The sequence below is a fragment of the Nicotiana tabacum genome, chromosome 11 (assembly GCF_000715075.1).
Source record: "Nicotiana tabacum cultivar K326 chromosome 11, ASM71507v2, whole genome shotgun sequence".
Classification (NCBI taxonomy): Eukaryota; Viridiplantae; Streptophyta; class Magnoliopsida; order Solanales; family Solanaceae; genus Nicotiana; species Nicotiana tabacum.
Genome location: NC_134090.1, coordinates 30,356,607 through 30,376,200, shown reverse-complemented (window position 1 = coordinate 30,376,200; position 19,594 = coordinate 30,356,607). Strand labels below are relative to the sequence as shown.

Below are 19,594 nucleotides of genomic sequence, written 5' to 3'. Positions count from 1 at the left end.
ATTGTTGTGCTACTTTGAGGTGACACACACGCTAGATGACGAGCGTGGAGTCGTGCACCGTTGGGGATTGAGACTTAGTCAGTTCCGTACAACTGTTAAGTCGCGTATTTGATTTGAAATCTTATGATATTTCATACTTTAGAGATTGATATTATATCTTGGGTTGTATGCCATGTTTGGGGCCTTGTGCCGACATGTTGAGACCCTTATGGGCATTTTCACTACTTTTCCTCACTCTATTTGTTTTGAAAGCATATTCTCAGTCATGTTTTACCTGTTTATTGTTTAAATCTGGTTTTATCACTTTACTTCTTAAAAATGTGAAAACTATTTGGGCTGAGTTCCCTATTTTACTGATGGTTCGAGTGATCGTGAGGTTGATGACTGAGATAAATCGAGGGTCTGATTGTGAGGTTGATGACTGAGATAGACCTAGGGTCTGATTGTGAGGTTAATGACTGAGAGAGGCCGAAGGTTCGGTTGTGAGGATTATATATATTTATGGATCGGGCTGCATGCCGCAGTAATGCATATATACGTGTATATGGATCGGGCTGCACACCGCATCGATATGTTGGATCGGGCTGCACGCTGCAGCGATATAGCGCGTGGGCTGTAGGATCCCCTCCAGAATATGCACACCCCCAGTGAGCGCAGTCGACTATATATATGGATCGGGGTGCATGCCGTAGCGATATATGGATCGGGTTGCACGTCGCAGCGGTTACTATATGGTACTTATTGAGTGTGAGTGCTGAGTGTGAGCGTTGATTGATGATAGTTGAGTCTCGAGTGACTGAGAGGCTTGCCCGAGGGGCTATATACATATATGAGTGATGCTTTGCCCAAGGGGTTTGTTTTTATATAATTGTTGTTTCCACTCCTCTTTATACTGAGCCTTTGTTGAAAATGTTGAACAAATGCTTTTAAACAACTTTTATTTAAGCTGGAGTTTTTATGAGATGTTCGAAATTCGATCACTGATTTGGCTTTGTTATTTTCACTGAGATTTTTATGTTATGAGGTGTTTATGATTCCTGGTTTGCCCGAGGAGCTGTATACGAACTATGTTTTGCCCGAGGGGCCGATTATGGTTTTCATCTCTTTTATTATAAATGGTATTGAACCCCTACTGAAACTGTTAGAAAGCATTTTCAAATAATTTTTACCAAAAGCTGGATTTTAAATGAGACGATTGACTCGTATTCTGATTTGAAAGCCTGTTGTGCTTATTGAGTTTATCATAAATGTGGATTCATCGTTTCCTACTGCTCAGTCTTTATTTACTCTTATAACTTACTGGGTTGGAGTACTCACATTACTCCCTGCACCTCTTGTGCAGATTTAGATATTTCAGAATCCAGTAGCGGGTGTTGATTGCTCAGAGGCGGAGTCATCGGAGTTAGCAAGGTGGCTGCACGACGTTCGCAGCATTGCTTTCCTTCCCCTCATTTTTATTACTGTATTTAGTACATTTTTAGACCCTTATTGTATTCAGACCTTGGTAGATGCTCATGACTAGTGATCCCGATGTCGGACTTGTGTAATAATTCCGCATTTTTCTTTTTTTTTTTTTAAATTTCATTATGAGATTATTGATTTATAAATGGTATAAAAATAACTTTTATTGGAAAATGATTAATTCGGGAGTTGCGTCGGCTGGCCTAGTTTTACGATAGGCGCCAGCACGATCGGATCGGTTTTTGGGTCGTGACAAGAAGAAACAGACATCACTTAAGATACAAAGGAAAGTAAAGGAACAATTAAACTTCATGAACCAACACCATATATTAAATAATATGTTCATTAAACTAGCCGAAGAATGTAATTGTTACCTTTTATGAAACTTTCAAAGAGCAAAGGTAACAACTATAATCTATTCGCTTGAGTCCGCGAACTCAAAATCTGAAACGACGCTTCGATTTTCGACTCCAAACAAAGCAACTCTACTCAATAACTATCTCTTCAAGCCAACTTTTTACTTTAAAAGAAAAGTGTTGTTTTCTCCTAATTGCTGAATTTTTCCCTATCAGATTGCTTCTTCTTTTTTCAAGAAAAGCTCGTTTTTTTGTTTTTCTCTCCTCTCCAATTCTAAATCTCCCCCCTCCTCTATAAAGGGGTTGTGGTTTATATGTAATGTGTGTGTGCGCGCAAATGGAGATGTTAGGGAGAGACGTGAGTGTGTGCATGTTGATGGAGGGGATCGTGGAGATGTGGGGAGGATATGAGGAGTTACGTGAGAAATGAGGGGTGTGGAGTGAGAGACTTAAGGGTGATGGGAAGTTTGGAAGGTTAAAGATGTGGGATAAGTTAATTAGTGAATCTTTTTTAAAAAAAAATTAAAGAGAAATAAAAATAAAATATAAAGATAAGAATATTAATTACCTATTTTAAACTAATCTATATATCTATATTAAAAGCACGAAGGCCCTTCGCAAAATATCGTTCGCCTTTTTTATCCTTCAAAAATAGATGTTACATTGGACAAGACAGTCAATTTATAATTTTCCTAACATTTAGGACTTTAATTATTTCTCTAATATTTAAGACTTTAATTATTTCTCTAATATTTAGGACTTTAGACTTAATTAAATTTGATGTATTAAACTTTTCCTTATGTGATATATAACCATATTTGTAGAAGATGATATACAACCATACTTGTGAAAGAAGTCCACCTTTGTAGGGTTAGAATCTTTATAAAATTAAAAAAAAAAAAATTAACATAGTTCTCGTATAAGTTTTTGGCTCTGGAACATCTTGGTAGATTTAGGAATCCTTTTTTATTAATAAAATGATAAGTATAATTCTAAAATTTTCAAGACATCTAAGATGTGTATATTCTCATTAAATATTAAAAAAAAATCAAAAGTCTAGGCGTTTATATATTTCTCCAGTTTAGTGGGCTTTTTCACCAAAAGAAAATTAAATAAATGAAAAAAAATTATAAAGAGGAAATTAAAAGAAACAAAAAAAGAAGTAAAATACGTATTAAAGAGGGGAATAATTAAAAAAATATTGCAAATTCACATTAGGGTAGTGTCGTACACTTTGCACTCCTTTTAGGCTTAGGAGTCTTCTTTTTTATAATAAAATGTAAAAGGTTTGAATAAATTTAGCACTCTCATAAAATAATATTGATAAAGAATCTTTAATTATTGGTAAACTATCATACATAAAATTTTATAATAACTAATATAAAATATACATGCAATGCACGTACTCAAGTGCTCATATATAGTTAAATGCGCATTTTACTGTTCAATCAAACGATACTTCTGTGACACTTTTATTTATTTATAATGGAGCATATACTAGAACAAATTTAATACAGAACCATTAACACTCTGTTTGGATGGTTTTTTCTCATCGTTTTATAATGTATTGTATTGTATTGTACTATACTGTATTGTATCGTTTTGATAAATACAATATTTGGATAGATTGTATCGTTTGTTGTTGTTAAATAACATCTTTATTGTTTGATTTGACAATATTGTATTGTACTGTACTGCTAAGTTTACTAAAATACCCTCAATTATTGGAATAGACAAAAAGAAAAAGGCAAACAAGAGATTACGAAGAAAAGGTTTACCGAGAACAATACTACTGGTTTCATCTAGAGAGGCTACGTACTGTGTACTTCATGGTTCATAGATTTGTACTTGGATGATTGTTACAACAGAAGTCACGCAAAATTCATGTTTTAAATTTCTTGTCGGGTTTGGCTATTCAAACTAATAACTTGATGCTACACTTTAAACCATGATATTAACTTGATAAATTATATCACCAGAACATATAGGTTTCAAAGATCATAAATGAACTAACCAGGGGAAATACACAAGAAAAGAGAGGGAAAACTAACTAGGGAAAAATCTATAAGGAAAGAAACAAAGTACGTAGTTGGGATACTCTGTTTAGATGAACATAGTTGCACGGCAGAAGATGGAGAGAAACATAATTGAGTGAATATAATATAAATAATAGGGTAAAGGGTAAAATTGAAATATAGAATAATAAGTGTGGACATAATTGAAAAGAAAAATACGGAATAATCTCATCACACCGATTTGATTGTTTCATAAAATGGGGCTTTTTATTGTTCCGAAACAATTGATTTAACAATATGATACAATCAGTTTTATATTAGCAATCAAAACAAATATTGTATTTTGGGTAACAATACAATGGGAAACAACCATCCAAACAATACGTTAAGTAGACCAACCCCCTAAACATGATCAACATAATTTTTATTTTAGAACTTTTAATTTTTTGTACTGGTATTGCTTTTAGAGACACGTGCAACATGCGTACGTTAAAACTTAAATTATTATTTCTCTAATATTTTGGACTTTAAAATCAATTTAAGTTTCTTTCCTTATAAGAATTATGTAAGCATTCCTAATATTTAGGAATATTAAATCAAGAAAATTTTTACTTATATAAATTCTTTTCTTACTTGAGTTGTCAGCTATACTTTTATTCTACTACAATTATATTTATTTGCTCTTTGGAATAGAGTCAGCATCTCGTAATTTTGTACAGATCAATTATTACAAAATTGATGCTCAAATATAATAAACTTTTATTTCACTGAGAAAATAATTAAAAATTTAAATATATAACTAGTTAAATCATATACTAAGACTTTTGATTGACAGTTGCCCAGAAAAGTAGTAAATTTGAATAGTTGGGAAGCATTTCTTTCTCTCTTCTTTTATATTTTTTTATTTGTTTTAGAAATGGTCTTATTTCCAACTTTTTGCCTCTTTATTTTTATTTTGTTTGAATAATCTACCATTTTAGACTATATCAGATAGCAATAAATTTAATATAAAAATATGAAATATACTACCTATCAATTAGTTATATTGTCTATCTAATTATGACTTTGACTTTTTATTTCTAATCAGGCAGGGACTAATAAATATTCTACTTGAGTTGGAAAACAATTCTAAAATAAACCTCCTTTAATGTAGGTTAATTTACTTTATTGATTCAGAGTAATTTTTTCTCCAATACCAAATATTTAGCAATTTTTTTTTGTATATAGTATGGATGCATATTTAAAAACAACTCTTTTTTATTATCTCAAACATATATTTCAAATATTATTTATATTGATTTTAAAACGATATGTCTTTATTATCGGGGTACACGCACAATACGCGTACTCTAAGACTAGTACAAATATATACTTGGACTATGATTTAAATATTCTATAGCTTACTTATTAACATTGTAATTAAAAGAAATCAAATATTTTTTGTATTTTCATTTTCTCTTTACAAATAGAAATAAAATATGTTCTATATATGTATTAAGATTAGACCTAAAGAAAATATTTACACTAAAATAGTATAGAATTTAGGTGTGGTAAAAAATTAGTTGTTCACAGCATGCCCCTCTTTGTTTGGAAACATGAAGAGTTTTCAGGCAAAGAAAATGAACAAGGTGACTGATTTTTGACCTCACTATTATTTAAAAAGGAGAAGAAGATAAATGAAAAATATGCAACCGAGCCTTAGTTTTAGGCGGCCTACATATCCTGGGTTATAAGGGAATCAGGTCACGTGTAGTTCAAGTGGAAAATGACTGATATAGTATGCTTAGATGGAGAGTCGAGCGAAGTTCCGTTGAGGTTCCGATCCGCAGTTCCTACTATTACATCAAAATGAAAAGAATATTACATACTCTTGAAATCTAAGAGTAACAAAATTGCTATCTAAATGCTATCTGGAGTCTTGTCTTGATTCTTGACTTGGTCCGCCCATTGACTTTAGATTGAAACTTGATGTCCTCGATTTAACAGACTATGAAATATTCTCACAGGCCTGCTTCTCACAGGCTGGTTTAGCTGGTATTGAGATCAAACATTTCACTTTCTTTGGCAAGAACTGGAATCTTATTTTTGCACATTCAATCCATGCTTTGCAGAAAAACCTACAAGCTATCACAAAAAAACAAAACGAACAAAACTTTTCTGCCCCAGTTTGCACCAGAAAATTTTTATGAGTTATTGAAAACACATTAAACTATCGTTGCTATTGCAGAATAAAGAATTGAAAAAGACACTTTTTTTTTAATAATAGGGAATGTTATACCTTGTGTTAACAAGAAGGAAGGAAACCAGGGGATGTAGTACCCCGTGTTGATGATAAGATGAGGCTCGTGGCACTTTAGGATGCCACTAGGGAATGTCGTACCCTATGTTGGCAGAAAGTAATGCAGCCAAGGGATGCAGTACCCTGTGTTGGAAATAAGGTGAGGCTCATGACACTCGGGATGCTACTAGGCTATACCCTATGTTTGCAATAAAATGAGGCTCGTGGCACTCTAAAATGCTACTAGGGGATGTCGTACCCTATGTTGGCAGAAAATAATGCAGCCAGGGGATGTAGTACCCTGTGTTGGCAATAAGACGAGGCTCGTGGCACTCTTAGGATGCTACTAGGGAATGTTGTACCCTATGTTTGCAACAAGAAATGCAACCAGGGAATGTAGTACCTTGTGTTGGCAATAAGGTGAGGCTCTTGGCACTCCGGGATGCTACTAGGGAATGTCGTACCCTATGTTTGCAATAAATGAGGCTCGTGGTGCTCTAAAATGCTACTAGGGAATGTCGTACCATATGTTGCCAGAAAGTAATGCAGCCAGGGGATGATGTACTATGTGTTGGCAATAAGGTGAGGCTCGTAGCGCTCTAAAATGCTACTAGAGAATGTTGTACCCTATGTTGGCAATAAAATGAGGCTCGTGGCACTCTGAGATGCTACTAGGGAATGTCGTACCCTATGTAGGCAGAAAGTAATACAGCCAGGGGATGTAGTACCCTGTGTTTGGCAATAAGGCGAGGCTCTTGGCTCTCTAAGCTTTTATTAGGGAATGTCGTACCCTATGTAGGCAGAAAACAATGTGACCAGGGGATGCTATACCCTGTGTTGGCAATAAAATGAGGCTCGTGGCACTCTAAGATACTACTAGGGAATGTTGTACCCTATGTTGGCTATAAAATGAGGCTTGCGATACTCTAGGATGCTACTAGGGAATGTCGTACCCTGTGTTAAACACAAAATAATGCGACCAGGGGATATAGTACCCTATGTTAGCAATAAGATGAGGCTCCTAGAAATTCTGAGATGCTACTAGGGAATGTCGTACCATATGTTAGCAATAAAAAATGCAATCAGGGGATGTAGTACCCTGTTTTGGTAATAAGGCGAGGCTTTTGGCTCTCTAAGATGCTACCAGGGAATGTTGTACCCTATGTTGGCAATAAAATGAGGCTCGTGCACTCTAGGATGCTACTAGGGAATGTCATACCCTATGTAGGTAGAAAGTAATGCAGCCAGGGGATGTAGTACCCTGTGTTTGGCAATAAGGCGAGACTCTTGGCTCTTTAAGCTTCTACTAGGGAATGTCGTACCCTATGTAGGCAGAAAATAATGCGATCAGAGGATTTTGTATCTTGTATTGCCAATAAAATGAGGCTCATGGCACTCTGAGATGCTACTAAGGAATGTCATACCCTATGTTAGCTACAAAATGAGGCTTGCAATACTTTAGGATGCTACTAGGGAATGTCGTACCCTATGTAGGTAGAAAATAATGTGACCAGGGGATGTAGTACCATGTGTTAGCAATAAGATGAGGCTCCTATCACTCTGAGATGCTACTAGGGAATGATGTACCCTATGTTAGCAATAACAAATAAAATCAGGGGATGTAGTACCCTATTTTGGTAATAATGTGAGGCTTTTGGCTCTCTAAGATGCTATCAGGGAATGGCGTACCCTATGTTGGCAATAAAATGAGGCTCGTAGCTTTCTAGGATGCTACTAGGGAATGTCGTACCCTATGTAGGTAGAAAGTAATGCAGCCATGGGATGTAGTACCCTGTGTTTGGCAATAAGGCGAGGCTCTTGGCTCTCTAAGCTTCTATTAGGGAATGTCGTACCCTATGTAGGCAGAATATAATGCAATCAGGGAATGTTGTACCTTGTGTTGGCAATAAAATGAGGCTCGTGGCACTCTGAGATGCTACTAGGGAATGTCGTACCCTATGTTGGCTATAAAATAAGGTTTGCGACACTCTAGGATGCTACTAGGAAATGTCGTGCCCTATGTTGGCATAAAGTAATGCAGACAGGGGATGTAGTACCTTGTGTTAGCAATAAGATGAGGCTCCTAGCACTCTGAGATGCCACTAGGGAATGTCGTAACCTATGTTAGCAATAAGAAATGCAATCAGGGGATGTAGTCCCCTGTTTTTGTAATAAGGTGAGGCTTTTGGCTCTCTAAGATGCTACCAAGGAATAGCATACCCTATGTTGGCAATAAAATGAGGCTCGTAGCTCTGTAAGATGCTACTAGGGAATGCCGTACCTTATGTAGGTAAAAGTAATGCAACCAGGGGATGTAGTACCCTGTATTGAAGTTAGGGTATTGATTCCTTATAATAAAACTACAAATAACATGTTTACATGTATATTGGAAAAGAAATCAAGGATTTGAGAACTTCACTTGGTGGCGTTCGACTTTTCACAAACTGTTTCTTAAAATTGTTCTGTTCCTGTTCTAAACAAAGAAAGATTTGTTAGTTTTAAAATGGATGTCGGTTTGTGGCCTTGATTATTTCAATCTCTTGATCTCAGCTCATCTTCTTTAATGATTTCAACTACAACTGATTATTTCCTTAATACCAACTGCATTTCTTACCCTGGAGAACCTTTGGCTTTTTCAAACTTTGCCATGACGGTACTTAACCTTTTTCAACTTTATGTTGCCTTTGTGAGCATTTTGCTTTTGACTTCTTTCAAAGTTTTCCATTTCAAAGCATCGGCCAATCATGGCCAGTCAGGGTTGACTTGATGCCCTTGTCGAGGCTGAGCGCCTTTTGAATATATCAACTCGCTTCAAACGAGAACCCTGTAAATCGGTCTTTCCATCTTTTCTTTGCCTTATTTTTGGAACAAAGTTATACCGAAAGGGATTCAAAGAAAAGAAAAACAATGGAATAGAGAATGAGTTTAAAACAAGAGGTGTCCCTTTTGGGGAACAGAAATATGGACTTATCTAGGAGTACATGCAGACTTCAATAAACATGACATGCCTTTTGGACTGGATGCCTGATTTGTATAAACCGTCTGATTTTCAGAAACTCATCACAATTTTTGACTTGAAACCGGGAAACCTTGCTAATGACTGTATTGATGCCATGGTTGCGTGGATCCTCTTTTCGATCAACAATGTCCTTTGCAGGTTTTCACTAGCTGATCTCTCTCATTTCTCTTCTCGCCATCGTCTTATAGTTCCCTTTGCGGGTTTTCACCAACAAGACTTTCTCATTTTTATTTTCTCTACTCGTCATCGCCCTACAGTGCCCATGAGGATTTTCACCAATAGGACTCTCTCATTTTATTTCTCTCATTTGGTTGCATCTGATCCAAGTAACGTATCCTCCAATTCTTGAACATTCTCACCGATTGATCGGAAGGACTTGGGTAAAAAAAATTGGATTGAATTACAACTTTGGAACCTTTTGGAGAAACCATCGCTGAACCATTGTAACATCTGCCCCAGTTTTCACTTTTGGGGAATGTGGATTTTTTGTTTGGTGTGACCGAACTCCAGAGTGAGGCTGCCTATGTATCCTTTCGGAACCAGGTCGACGTAGTTCAATTACATGAACTTGTTTTAATTTTTGTTTCTCCTTTTTTTCTTTTTCTTTTATTTTATATTTTTGTTCTCTCTCTCTTTTTGTCTATTTTTTCTTCTTCTTCTTCTTCTTCTTCTTCTTCTTCTTCTTCTTTTTCTTTTCTTTCCTTTTACATACAAGGTTTCAAAGAGGGTGATCAAGGAAAAAGTATCCGTCTCAAAGGGTTTGCAATGGGTTGATAGTGTTTGGGTATCAAGAATGAAAGCGTTCGTCATCCCAATCAGAGAATGTTAACATCAAGTAGTGAGTCAAACATAGTACCTTTTGACTGCATTTGTATTGACTGTTGTCTCGGGGACATTCCCTTCGATGTCTCCCAACAACGCTCCATTTGGAAATACTCTTGTTACAATGTATGGACCTTTCCAATTTGGAGCAAATTTTTCCTTAGCTTCTTTATGGTGCGGGAGAATATGTCTTAGGACGAGTTTCCCCATTTCAAATTTCTTGGGACGTACTTTCTTGTTGTAAGCATGTGCCATTCTTTGTTGTATAACTGCCCATGGTAGCCTCCGGTCAATCACTTTCCATCAATCAAAGACAATGTTTCAATCAGGTCTTGACTCAATCTTCATCATCTATCTCGACTTCAACAATGATCCGAAGAGAGGGAATCTCATTTTCGTTTTAATTCTTTGTTTATTTTCTGACATGCCTTATCTTCAACACATTATGCTTCTTGGTTCATTATTTTGAAATCTGACAGCATTTTAGGATCTGGGCATGAAGTCCGCAAGCATGTCATGTTATTAAAATTTGTATTTACAGAACTGAAAAGAGAATAAGAAAAGTGACAAGATTAAGAAAAGAGAGACATTTGTGGATGATGAACTATTGATTTCATTTATTTGGATATTTTTTTTAATAAAAAAATAGAATGGTTTACATCAAAATGTAAGACAGTAAAGTAAAAACATTCGGATGACAGACTGAAATAACTCGAAAGGTAGAGAAGATATCAAGACCGGCTACTGAGACTCCCGTCTGATAGGGAACGTTTCTGGTTTGGCGCCCGTTTTTTAGTTTTTTCTTCTGTCGCGGCAATGGCTACTATGGCTTTCAATGCTGGATCAAATTCCCCATCATCAAATCATCCCGAGCAGGCCATGTTCTACTGCTCAAATCTGGTAAAGTCAACCCCACATGTGCCTTTATTTTTTTTATTTTTCATCTCCAACTTGCCTACTTGTTCCATTTGTTGAGAAGATTCTTTTACTTCCGAGGGATCTTGGATTGTTTGTGTGACTCGCGATTGCAAACCAACAAATCGACCACCTTTAATTAGTTTTTATTTCAAAACAACAAGCATGTTAGAATAAACACTCTCTCTTCTTCTTCTTTTTTCTTTTTTACCACTTTATTCTCCCTCTTTTTTTCTTTTCAAAATGATTCGATCGAACCTGATGTATGTTGCATACGTATCATGTGGAGACATGAATCAAATCTTGCGTAGTTCGAAAATGTTTCAGGAATAGGATGATATTTTTTGAAAAATTCAGGCTTATTTTGTAATAATTTTTTTGGGGTAAATACCGAGATTTTTTTAAAAAAACAAGGTAAATTTTCTCTCCTATTTTCTCCCTTCTGGTTTTCCCTTAATTTTTATATTTATATATTTTTTAGAAACCGTTCAACATGCACAAGCCGAATCAAACATAATGTACAAGTAGCACATAAGATGCATTAGGATGGTCTTGCAATTCCCGGGTACTTCTGTCCTAGACGGACCCAACCCCTGTGTTTAGTCCCCAAAGTCGAATGCACATGATACAAACAAACGCTCCTACTAGGGATCCGGCATGAGGCTATGTTATTCTAGGTTTAGATCCTAGGGGGACTGTTTTAGACCTGGCTTATCCAAGCGGACAGCTTGAGCCAAGGTGGGGGTATCGTACCAGGAGCACGAAAGTCTACCCGGCCTAGTTATTTGACCCAGCCTCATTCTAATTGGTATAACTTCTAACAGAAAAGTGGATCACGTGCACGTGTGCACCATAAATTCAGAAGACTCAGAAGGGAGGTATAAGAAGACAGTTTAGTACAATTCAAATAATATCAAAGTGGTAAATAAGCGGCAATTAGCACATTAGGCCCAAAAACACAGTAATAACATCAAATTAATAAAGCCAAGTATAGATCACATTACAAGCTCGAATTCTAAACCCTGAACAGAAGTTCTGGGTTATCTTCCCCAGCAGAGTCGCCAGAGCTGTCACACCTCCTTTTTAGAGCCCGGAATGGAAAGAAAGGAGTTTTTTCAATTTAAATGATATTAATTCATTTGTATTTAAGAGTCGCCACTTGGAATAAATATTTACGGTATCCCAAGTTATCATTTTAAAATCCCAATTCAAGGAAATTGACTCTGATTAAATCTGTGAAACACAGAAGACCGGGTAAGGAATTCTGTTAACTCGGGAGAAGGTGTGAAGCACTCCCAAGTTCCGTAGTTCTAGCATGGTCGCTTTAATAATTATACCTAGCTTGCATATTCTGGATATTTTATGTTCTAGAGAAATTTATGCACTTTTGCCTCAAACCGCTTTTAATTGCTTGATTATTTGAAATTATAGAATTATCTTGAAATGAATCACGTGTATGTGTATTCGTTTTTTCTTAGTGTATCAGGAATCATGTCACGCGTACGTGTACACAATTAATAATATTTTATTATTTTTAAGATTATTTTGTCAAAGTTGCACAAACGCATACTTTGCCTTCAATTTGGGAAATCATAACTATGTCACGCGAACGTGTACATAATCATGATAACTTATTGGTTAACACGCGCCTAAAGCATACTAGCTTATTAGGAGTATTCCCTTTATATATATTTTTTTTATCCGAGACATTTATCTATATATATTCTTTTTATTTATTACAAGTGTGGTTGAAGGGGCGCAAACAATAAAGGACTTAATACTAGAAGATGTTGTAGTTTTTGAAGACTTAGATGGGATTGAAGACATAACAAATCTTGATCTTCTATCAGATCTGGATAGTAGTGAGTCTGAATTGGATGTCGTACCTAATGTAGATGATAGTGAGGTCGATGAAGAGTTAAGAGAACTAAGAAATGAAAGAAGAATTAAAAATAGTAGAAAAAGACCTACTGCAACACATGAAGTACCAATAAGATAAGCTGGGGTAGATAAAGGGTTTAAAGACATTGGAATAAATAAGAGAGACAAATATGCAGGGAATTTAGGTGGGATAAGGACCATCTCGGTAGTTCAAACCTTGGAAGTGATGATTCTGAGGATGAGGTAGATGTTGAAGCTGAAAGGGGTGTTGATTTACCAGCTAGAAGAAGCAAAAAGATTAGACATGATCTTAAATATGAAGTTACTGTTTTTGAACTTGGGATGGTGTTTGAAAATGCTATATAGTTTAGGAAGGCAGTGAATAAGTATGCTATTGAGTACAATGTACAGCTGATTAAAACCAAATGAGAGCCATAGAGTACTTGTGAAGTGCAGAACTGACAGATGCAAACGGACACTGTATGCAAGTAAAGACAGAGATTCTGGTGACTTTATTGTGAAGAGGTACTATCAACAACACAAATGCAACAAGTACACCAAGAATAGGTTGTGCACATCTAAATATATTGCTCACAAATTTAGGAAAAAAATAATATCCACACATGGTATAAAACGGTGGGAGTTACAAGATCATATTAGAGATAAAATTGGTATGTATGTTGGAAGAACTATTTGTTTTAGGGCTATGTGTAGGGGAATACAAGAGTTCATGGGGGACTGGAAGATAAAATTTGTAAGGTTGTGTGATTATGCTGATATTATCAAGGAAACTAATCCTGGGAGTACTTGGTGGATCAGAACAGATACAAATATTGTACCTGGAAAGAATTTATTAGTATATTTTTACATCTGTTTTGATGCTTTGAAGAAGGATTGGTTAGAAGGATGTATGAAGATTATTGAATTTTATGGCTGCTTTTTAAAAGGACCATGCAAAGGTGAATTATTGGTGGCAATTGGAAAGAATGAAAATTAGCAAATGTTTCCCATAGCATGGGCTGTGGTGGATCAAGAGACCAAGCATTCTTGGACATGGATCATTAACTTACTGAAATCAGATTTGGATCTGGGAGATGGAATTGGCTTAACACTTATGTCAAACATGCAAAAGGTGATGCATTTCTATTTTTAAATTGTTGTTTTATTTCATTTACTCCTACTTCATTCATTTTTAGGTCTGTTTTTACATGTTATTGTAGGGAATTATCCCAATACTTGCAGAGTTACTACCATTTGCTGAACACAGAATGTGTGCAAGACATATTTGGTCCAACTGGGCTCAAAACTGGAGAGGTGAAGAAAGAAGAAACTAATTCTAGGGATGTTCTAAATCAACATATGAGGTAAAGTTCAGGGAAGAGTTACATTCTTTGAGTTTACTTGGTAGTCCTAAACTGTGAAAAGACATATTGAAGTACTATAAAGAATATTGGTGCAAGACTTACATTAGTAAGTTTTCTAAATGGAATGTTGTTGAGAACAATATGTGCGAAACTTTTAACTCTTGGATAGTTGGACCGAGACATAAGTCAATTATAACAATGTTGGAGGAAATTAGACATAAAATAATGAATAGGAATAATGACATGAGAAAGTTTGTTGAGATTTGGATAAGCGACATTTCACCAATGGCAAGGATGATATTAGAGGAGAACAAGGAATTGTCTAGGAGATGTAAAGTAAGGTTTAATGGACAAGATAGTTTTGAGATTGAAGAAGGTGATAAGAGGTTTATTGTTAATCTGGTGGCAAAGACTTGCATTTGTAGATCATGGATGTTGAGGGGAATACCATGTCGACATGCTCTTTGTTCATACTATCACTTAGAACAAGATCCAGAACAACATGTCAAATTTTGGTATAGAAAAGAAATATTCCTAAAGGCTTACAAGTATTATCTTCAACCCATGCCCAATATGAAGATGTGGCCAGAATCTAACAATCCAGTTATTGAGTCTCCAGAGCCAAACTCAATGTCAGGTAGACCAAAAATATGTAAGAGAAAGGTAAAGTATGAGCCCAAAAAAGCAAAGTATGGCAAAATATCCAAGAAAGGGGTGAAAATGACATGTTCATAATGTCATCAAGTAGGGCACAATAAGAGAGCCTGCAAAACAGAGGTAATCTGTTATCCAATTAAGTTTAATAGTATTTTATAATTTAATACTCAATCATTTATTTGGTGTTAACATTATTTGGTGTTACAATTGCATCCTACTATGGAGCAACCAACTCAGCCAAGACAGCAAAGACATCCTGCTCCATATTCAATTTGTGATGATACTACTGCTGCTGGTATAGGCAGGGGAAGTAGTGTAGGAAGGGGAAGAGGGAGAGATATTGGCTTAAGAAAGGGAGCATTGCAACAGTTGCTTCTAGGATCTGAAACCAGTCAAGAAGGTACATCCTCTAACATTGGACAAAATAGGCCAAGACCTGCAGAATTTGGGGTATATACAAACACTGTGAGTGGAACAACAATTTTGAATGTAAGCAATAATTATTTGAAGCAAATGTTATTTTATATTTCATATTAACTGTGATTAATATTTTTTAGCTAGGCAATCCATCTAAAAGAGTGATATCACATGGGAGACCTCTGAAGAATACAACTGAAACCAATATAGATATTGGATTTAAGCCGCCTGGTCTAAAACGGAAAGGCAGACAAGCAGTAACAACTAACCAACTGTAACGACCTGACCGGTCGTTTTGAGCTTTAGCGTGTCGTTCGGCAGTTTGAGGCTATGAGTAGCTTCACTTCAAGTATTATGACTTATACGCATGGTCGAAATCAAATTCCGGAAAGTTTGGAGTTGAGTTGGAAAATGAATTCTCATTTCGGAAGCTTTAAGTTGAAAGAATTGACTAAGATTGAATTTTTGAGTAAACGACCTTGGAATTGGGATTTAAAGGTTCTAGCAGGCTCGTATGATAATTTCAGACTTGAGCGTATGTTCGGATCGGGTTTTGGATGAATCGGGAGTGTTTCAGCGCTTATTGTGAAAGTTAGCATTTTAGAAGAATTTCATAAATTTGGGTTGAAGTGCATTTCAATACTATCGATGTCCGTTAGGGATTCCGAGTCTGGGAATAGCTCCGTGTAGTGATTCTGGTATTGGGAGCTTTAATCAGAAATGGATTTGGAGGTCTGTAGGTCATTTTGGAGTCATTTGGCGAAAGTTAGAAATTTGAAGGTTTTTGAGAAGTTTGACCGAGAGTGGACTTTTTGATATAGGGGTCGGATTCCGATTCTGGAAGTTGGAGTAGGTCCGTAATGTCGAATGTAACTTGTGTGCAAAATTTGAAGTCATTCCGAATTGATTTGATATGTTTCGGTGCAAACTATAAAAGTTGGAAGATTTGAAAACTCATAATTTGATTCGATGCGCGATTCATAATTTTGAAGTTGTTTGGAGTGGTTTGAAGCCTCGATTAAGTTTGTATTGTATTTTGGGATATGTTGGTATAATTGGTTAAGGTTCCGAGGGCCTCGGGTGGATTTCGGAAGGTTAACGGAATGGATTTCAGACAATAGGAGCTGCTGCATTTTTCTGCTGCAGAAGTTGTTTTTGGACAGCATTGGTGCAATCGTAGAGCTAAATTTGGGAGCTCATATCTTGCATTCTATAAGGAATCTGAAAATTTATAAAACATAAAAGTTATATCGCTTGCATTCTAGTTTCCAGAAAGATAAACCATTTATCATTTGGATATTTGTACAGAAAGTTATGATCGATTAAATAAAGGCTGGTAAAGCAGTTTCGCCAGAAATTTTTGATGCGTGGAGCCAATTTTGGAAGCTTATATCTCAAAATGTATAAGGATTTATATAGTGGACAACCTATCAAATAAAAGAACTTCGAGTCTAGTTTCTAATTCTTTAAACCGTACATTATTTTTATATTTCTACAAGGAGTTATGGACGTTTTAGTAAAAGGTGTCCAGCAGCGAAAAACTTGTAATATGAGGTACAACCTACACAACGCAAGGCACACCTCGCTGAAGCACTTGTGCCTATATAAGGCAGTCGAGCAGCAGTCATTTTTGGGGGCTTTCTTGAGCTAGGGATTGGTTCTTTCATGGTGGATTCGACCTTGGGGACTACTTAAGAATACAAGGTGAGTTTTTTTTTGTGTGGATATTTTTAAGTTAATAACATCCTATTAACACTAGTATTAACATCATTCATTCTTTGAAATCCATAGAAATCTTTCAAGTTGTTCAAGAACACCAAATTTTCCAAACATTGGATTTTTAAGGAAAAACTTCAAGAAGGTAATTTTAATGCTTCAAGCTCATTTTTTATAAGTCGGTGAGAGTAATTCTAATATTTGTTTCAAGTTGTTATGGTCGGATAATTGATTTCATAATCCCTAGTTCATAGCATGAATAGTGTTCTTGAGAAAATTAGGGAAAGATAAATAGTGTTATTAGAAATGAAATTAAAGGATGCAATGAACTTATAGAATCATTTTCTAGCTTAGTTGGAAGTTTTCAACTAAGTAATCACTAAATTGAATGTTTTGGAAATGTTGGTTAAGGAAAACAATGAATAGTAATTTGGCGGTGTTGGAGAATTAATGTAGTATTGTTGATGACTTCAAATAGGTATTAAATAATAAGAGTAGAGTGTGCTAGAATTAATTAGACGATTTGAGCCGAAGGCTTGTAGCCAACTTGTGAGCCATAGATGGATATTGATAAATATTTTTGAGTCATATTTTGATTGTAATTGTAGATATCAATTTGTTGGTGGCGTATGAGCATTTTACTCAATGTTACAATGTCGGAGGAGGATTTAAAGCTTGTGAATGTTAATAAAGCAAAAGTGAGTTTTGGAGCGTTGGGCATCGGTCGAGTTGTTTGAAAGGCTTGGGAGCCGACTATGGAACTTCGAAGCAAGGTAAGTCTCCTTTCTAACCTTGTAAGAGGGAATTGTCCCCATAGGTAAAATAATTGGTTATGTGCTTCTATTTGGGGGGGCTACGTACGCACAAGGTGACGAGAGTCCATGCGTAGCTACTATTGTGCTTAAGTCCGGGTAGTCTAGGACCCAAAAGCATGTTATACCTAAACTATGTATAATCTTATTGACAACTTAAATTACTTAAATCATATCGAATTAGTAAAAGAATTTTTTTTTTAAAAGGGATTAAACTTCATTTTCTTAAATCGTTAAAAGAGAATTGGCTTTTGCTTGGATAAATGTTTCCTGATGAATTTTTAATTGATTGTTTGAAAATGTGTATCTATAAGTACCTGCGTCGCATGTATGATTCGCGAGCGGGGTAACTTAATTATTTATATTTGACCGTGTCGCATGTATGATTCGCGAGTGGGGTAATAGATGCATCTATGGTTCACGCCGTTCGACCCTCGGCAGTGCACATTTTACATTTATGTTGGATCGGGCCGTATGATCTTGGCATGATTTGCGCATGCTTGTAATTCTTGCTTGAGATTTACAAAAAATAATATTGCCTCCCTGGTCCGAGATAAATTGATAAACAATGGAATATGAATTTGGAGACTTCCTAATATAAAAAGGATTGTTTACTTGTTTTCTTGATTTACTTGAGTTTACTGTCGTTTCTAATAAATCCATGATTATTCACATTATTAATACATTATTATTGGACCACTAGTAAGTGTCAAATTCGACCTCTCGTCACTACTTCTTCGAGGTTGGACGGGATACTTACTGGGTACACGTTGTTTTTGTACTCATACAACACTTGCTGTGCATTTTTGTTGCACATGCACATGTATGTCTAGTAGCCTAGTCGGGTGTAGCGGCATGATTGATACGGAGACTTAGGTGAGCTGCACCTCTCGAGACGACCCGCAGCCAACAAAGTCTCTTTCAGAGTACTGTACTGTATTTTCTTCTCTGTCCAATTTATATTCCGGACAGTCATTATTTTACATTATTTCTTAGAAACTGCTCATGCACTTGTGACACCGGATTTTAGGATGATTATGGGTTATTCAGTATTGAAATTGTTAAAAATATTATTTTTTATTCTGTAAAGTCCATCTTTTACTCTTAAATTCAAGAAAAATCATGATTTCAAAATTTTCAAAACGAGAATTTTAATTAAGTATTGATGGTTGGCTTGCCTAACAGGGTGTCCGGCGCCATCGCGACCCTTAGTGGATTTTGGGTCATGACACCAACTCTAACGGATGAGTACATCAAGGAACACAAAGACTTCCAGTCAAGAAGGCACATCCTCATCTTTTCTGTCAAGCCAAAGGAGTGGAACCAAGTGACTTCATTGTTTAATATGGTTTAGGTACTTATTTAGTTAATTATTTGGACATGTAGTAATGACTTCTTGAAAAAAAAACTTTATTTTGGTATGGCCTTTTTGTATTGTATTGGTGGCTACATGATTAGCCTTTGGTTTAGTTCTTATATTGGCTTCAAGGACAGCCTGTGCTTTAACTCTTATATTTTGGTCTTGTATTGGCATCATGAATAACTTATATATATATATATATATATATATATATATATATATATATATATATATATATATATATATATATATATATATATATATATATATATATATATATATATATATATATATATATATATATATATATATATATATATATATATATATATATATATATATATATATATATATATATATATATATATATATATATATATATATATATAATACCATTATCATTGATTGAATACATAGTCCAAAATTTGGGTACAATTTATGTCCCAATTACAACCAGTGATACCTAATACAATGTGTTTTTTTAACATAAAAGTACGATACTTATATTTCTTAAAACAAAT

At 35.4% G+C, this 19,594-nt stretch overlaps 1 protein-coding gene across 1 annotated transcript; it reads left to right on the top strand.

Annotated features, from left to right (window-relative positions):
* Window positions 1–14,309: 14,309 nt before the first annotated feature.
* LOC142165787 (uncharacterized) lies at window positions 14,310–14,846 on the top strand. Its single transcript, XM_075224160.1, has one exon. The coding sequence runs from the start codon at window positions 14,310–14,312 to the stop codon at window positions 14,844–14,846; it is 537 nt and encodes a 178-aa protein (XP_075080261.1).
* The last annotated feature ends 4,748 nt before the right edge of the window (window positions 14,847–19,594 follow it).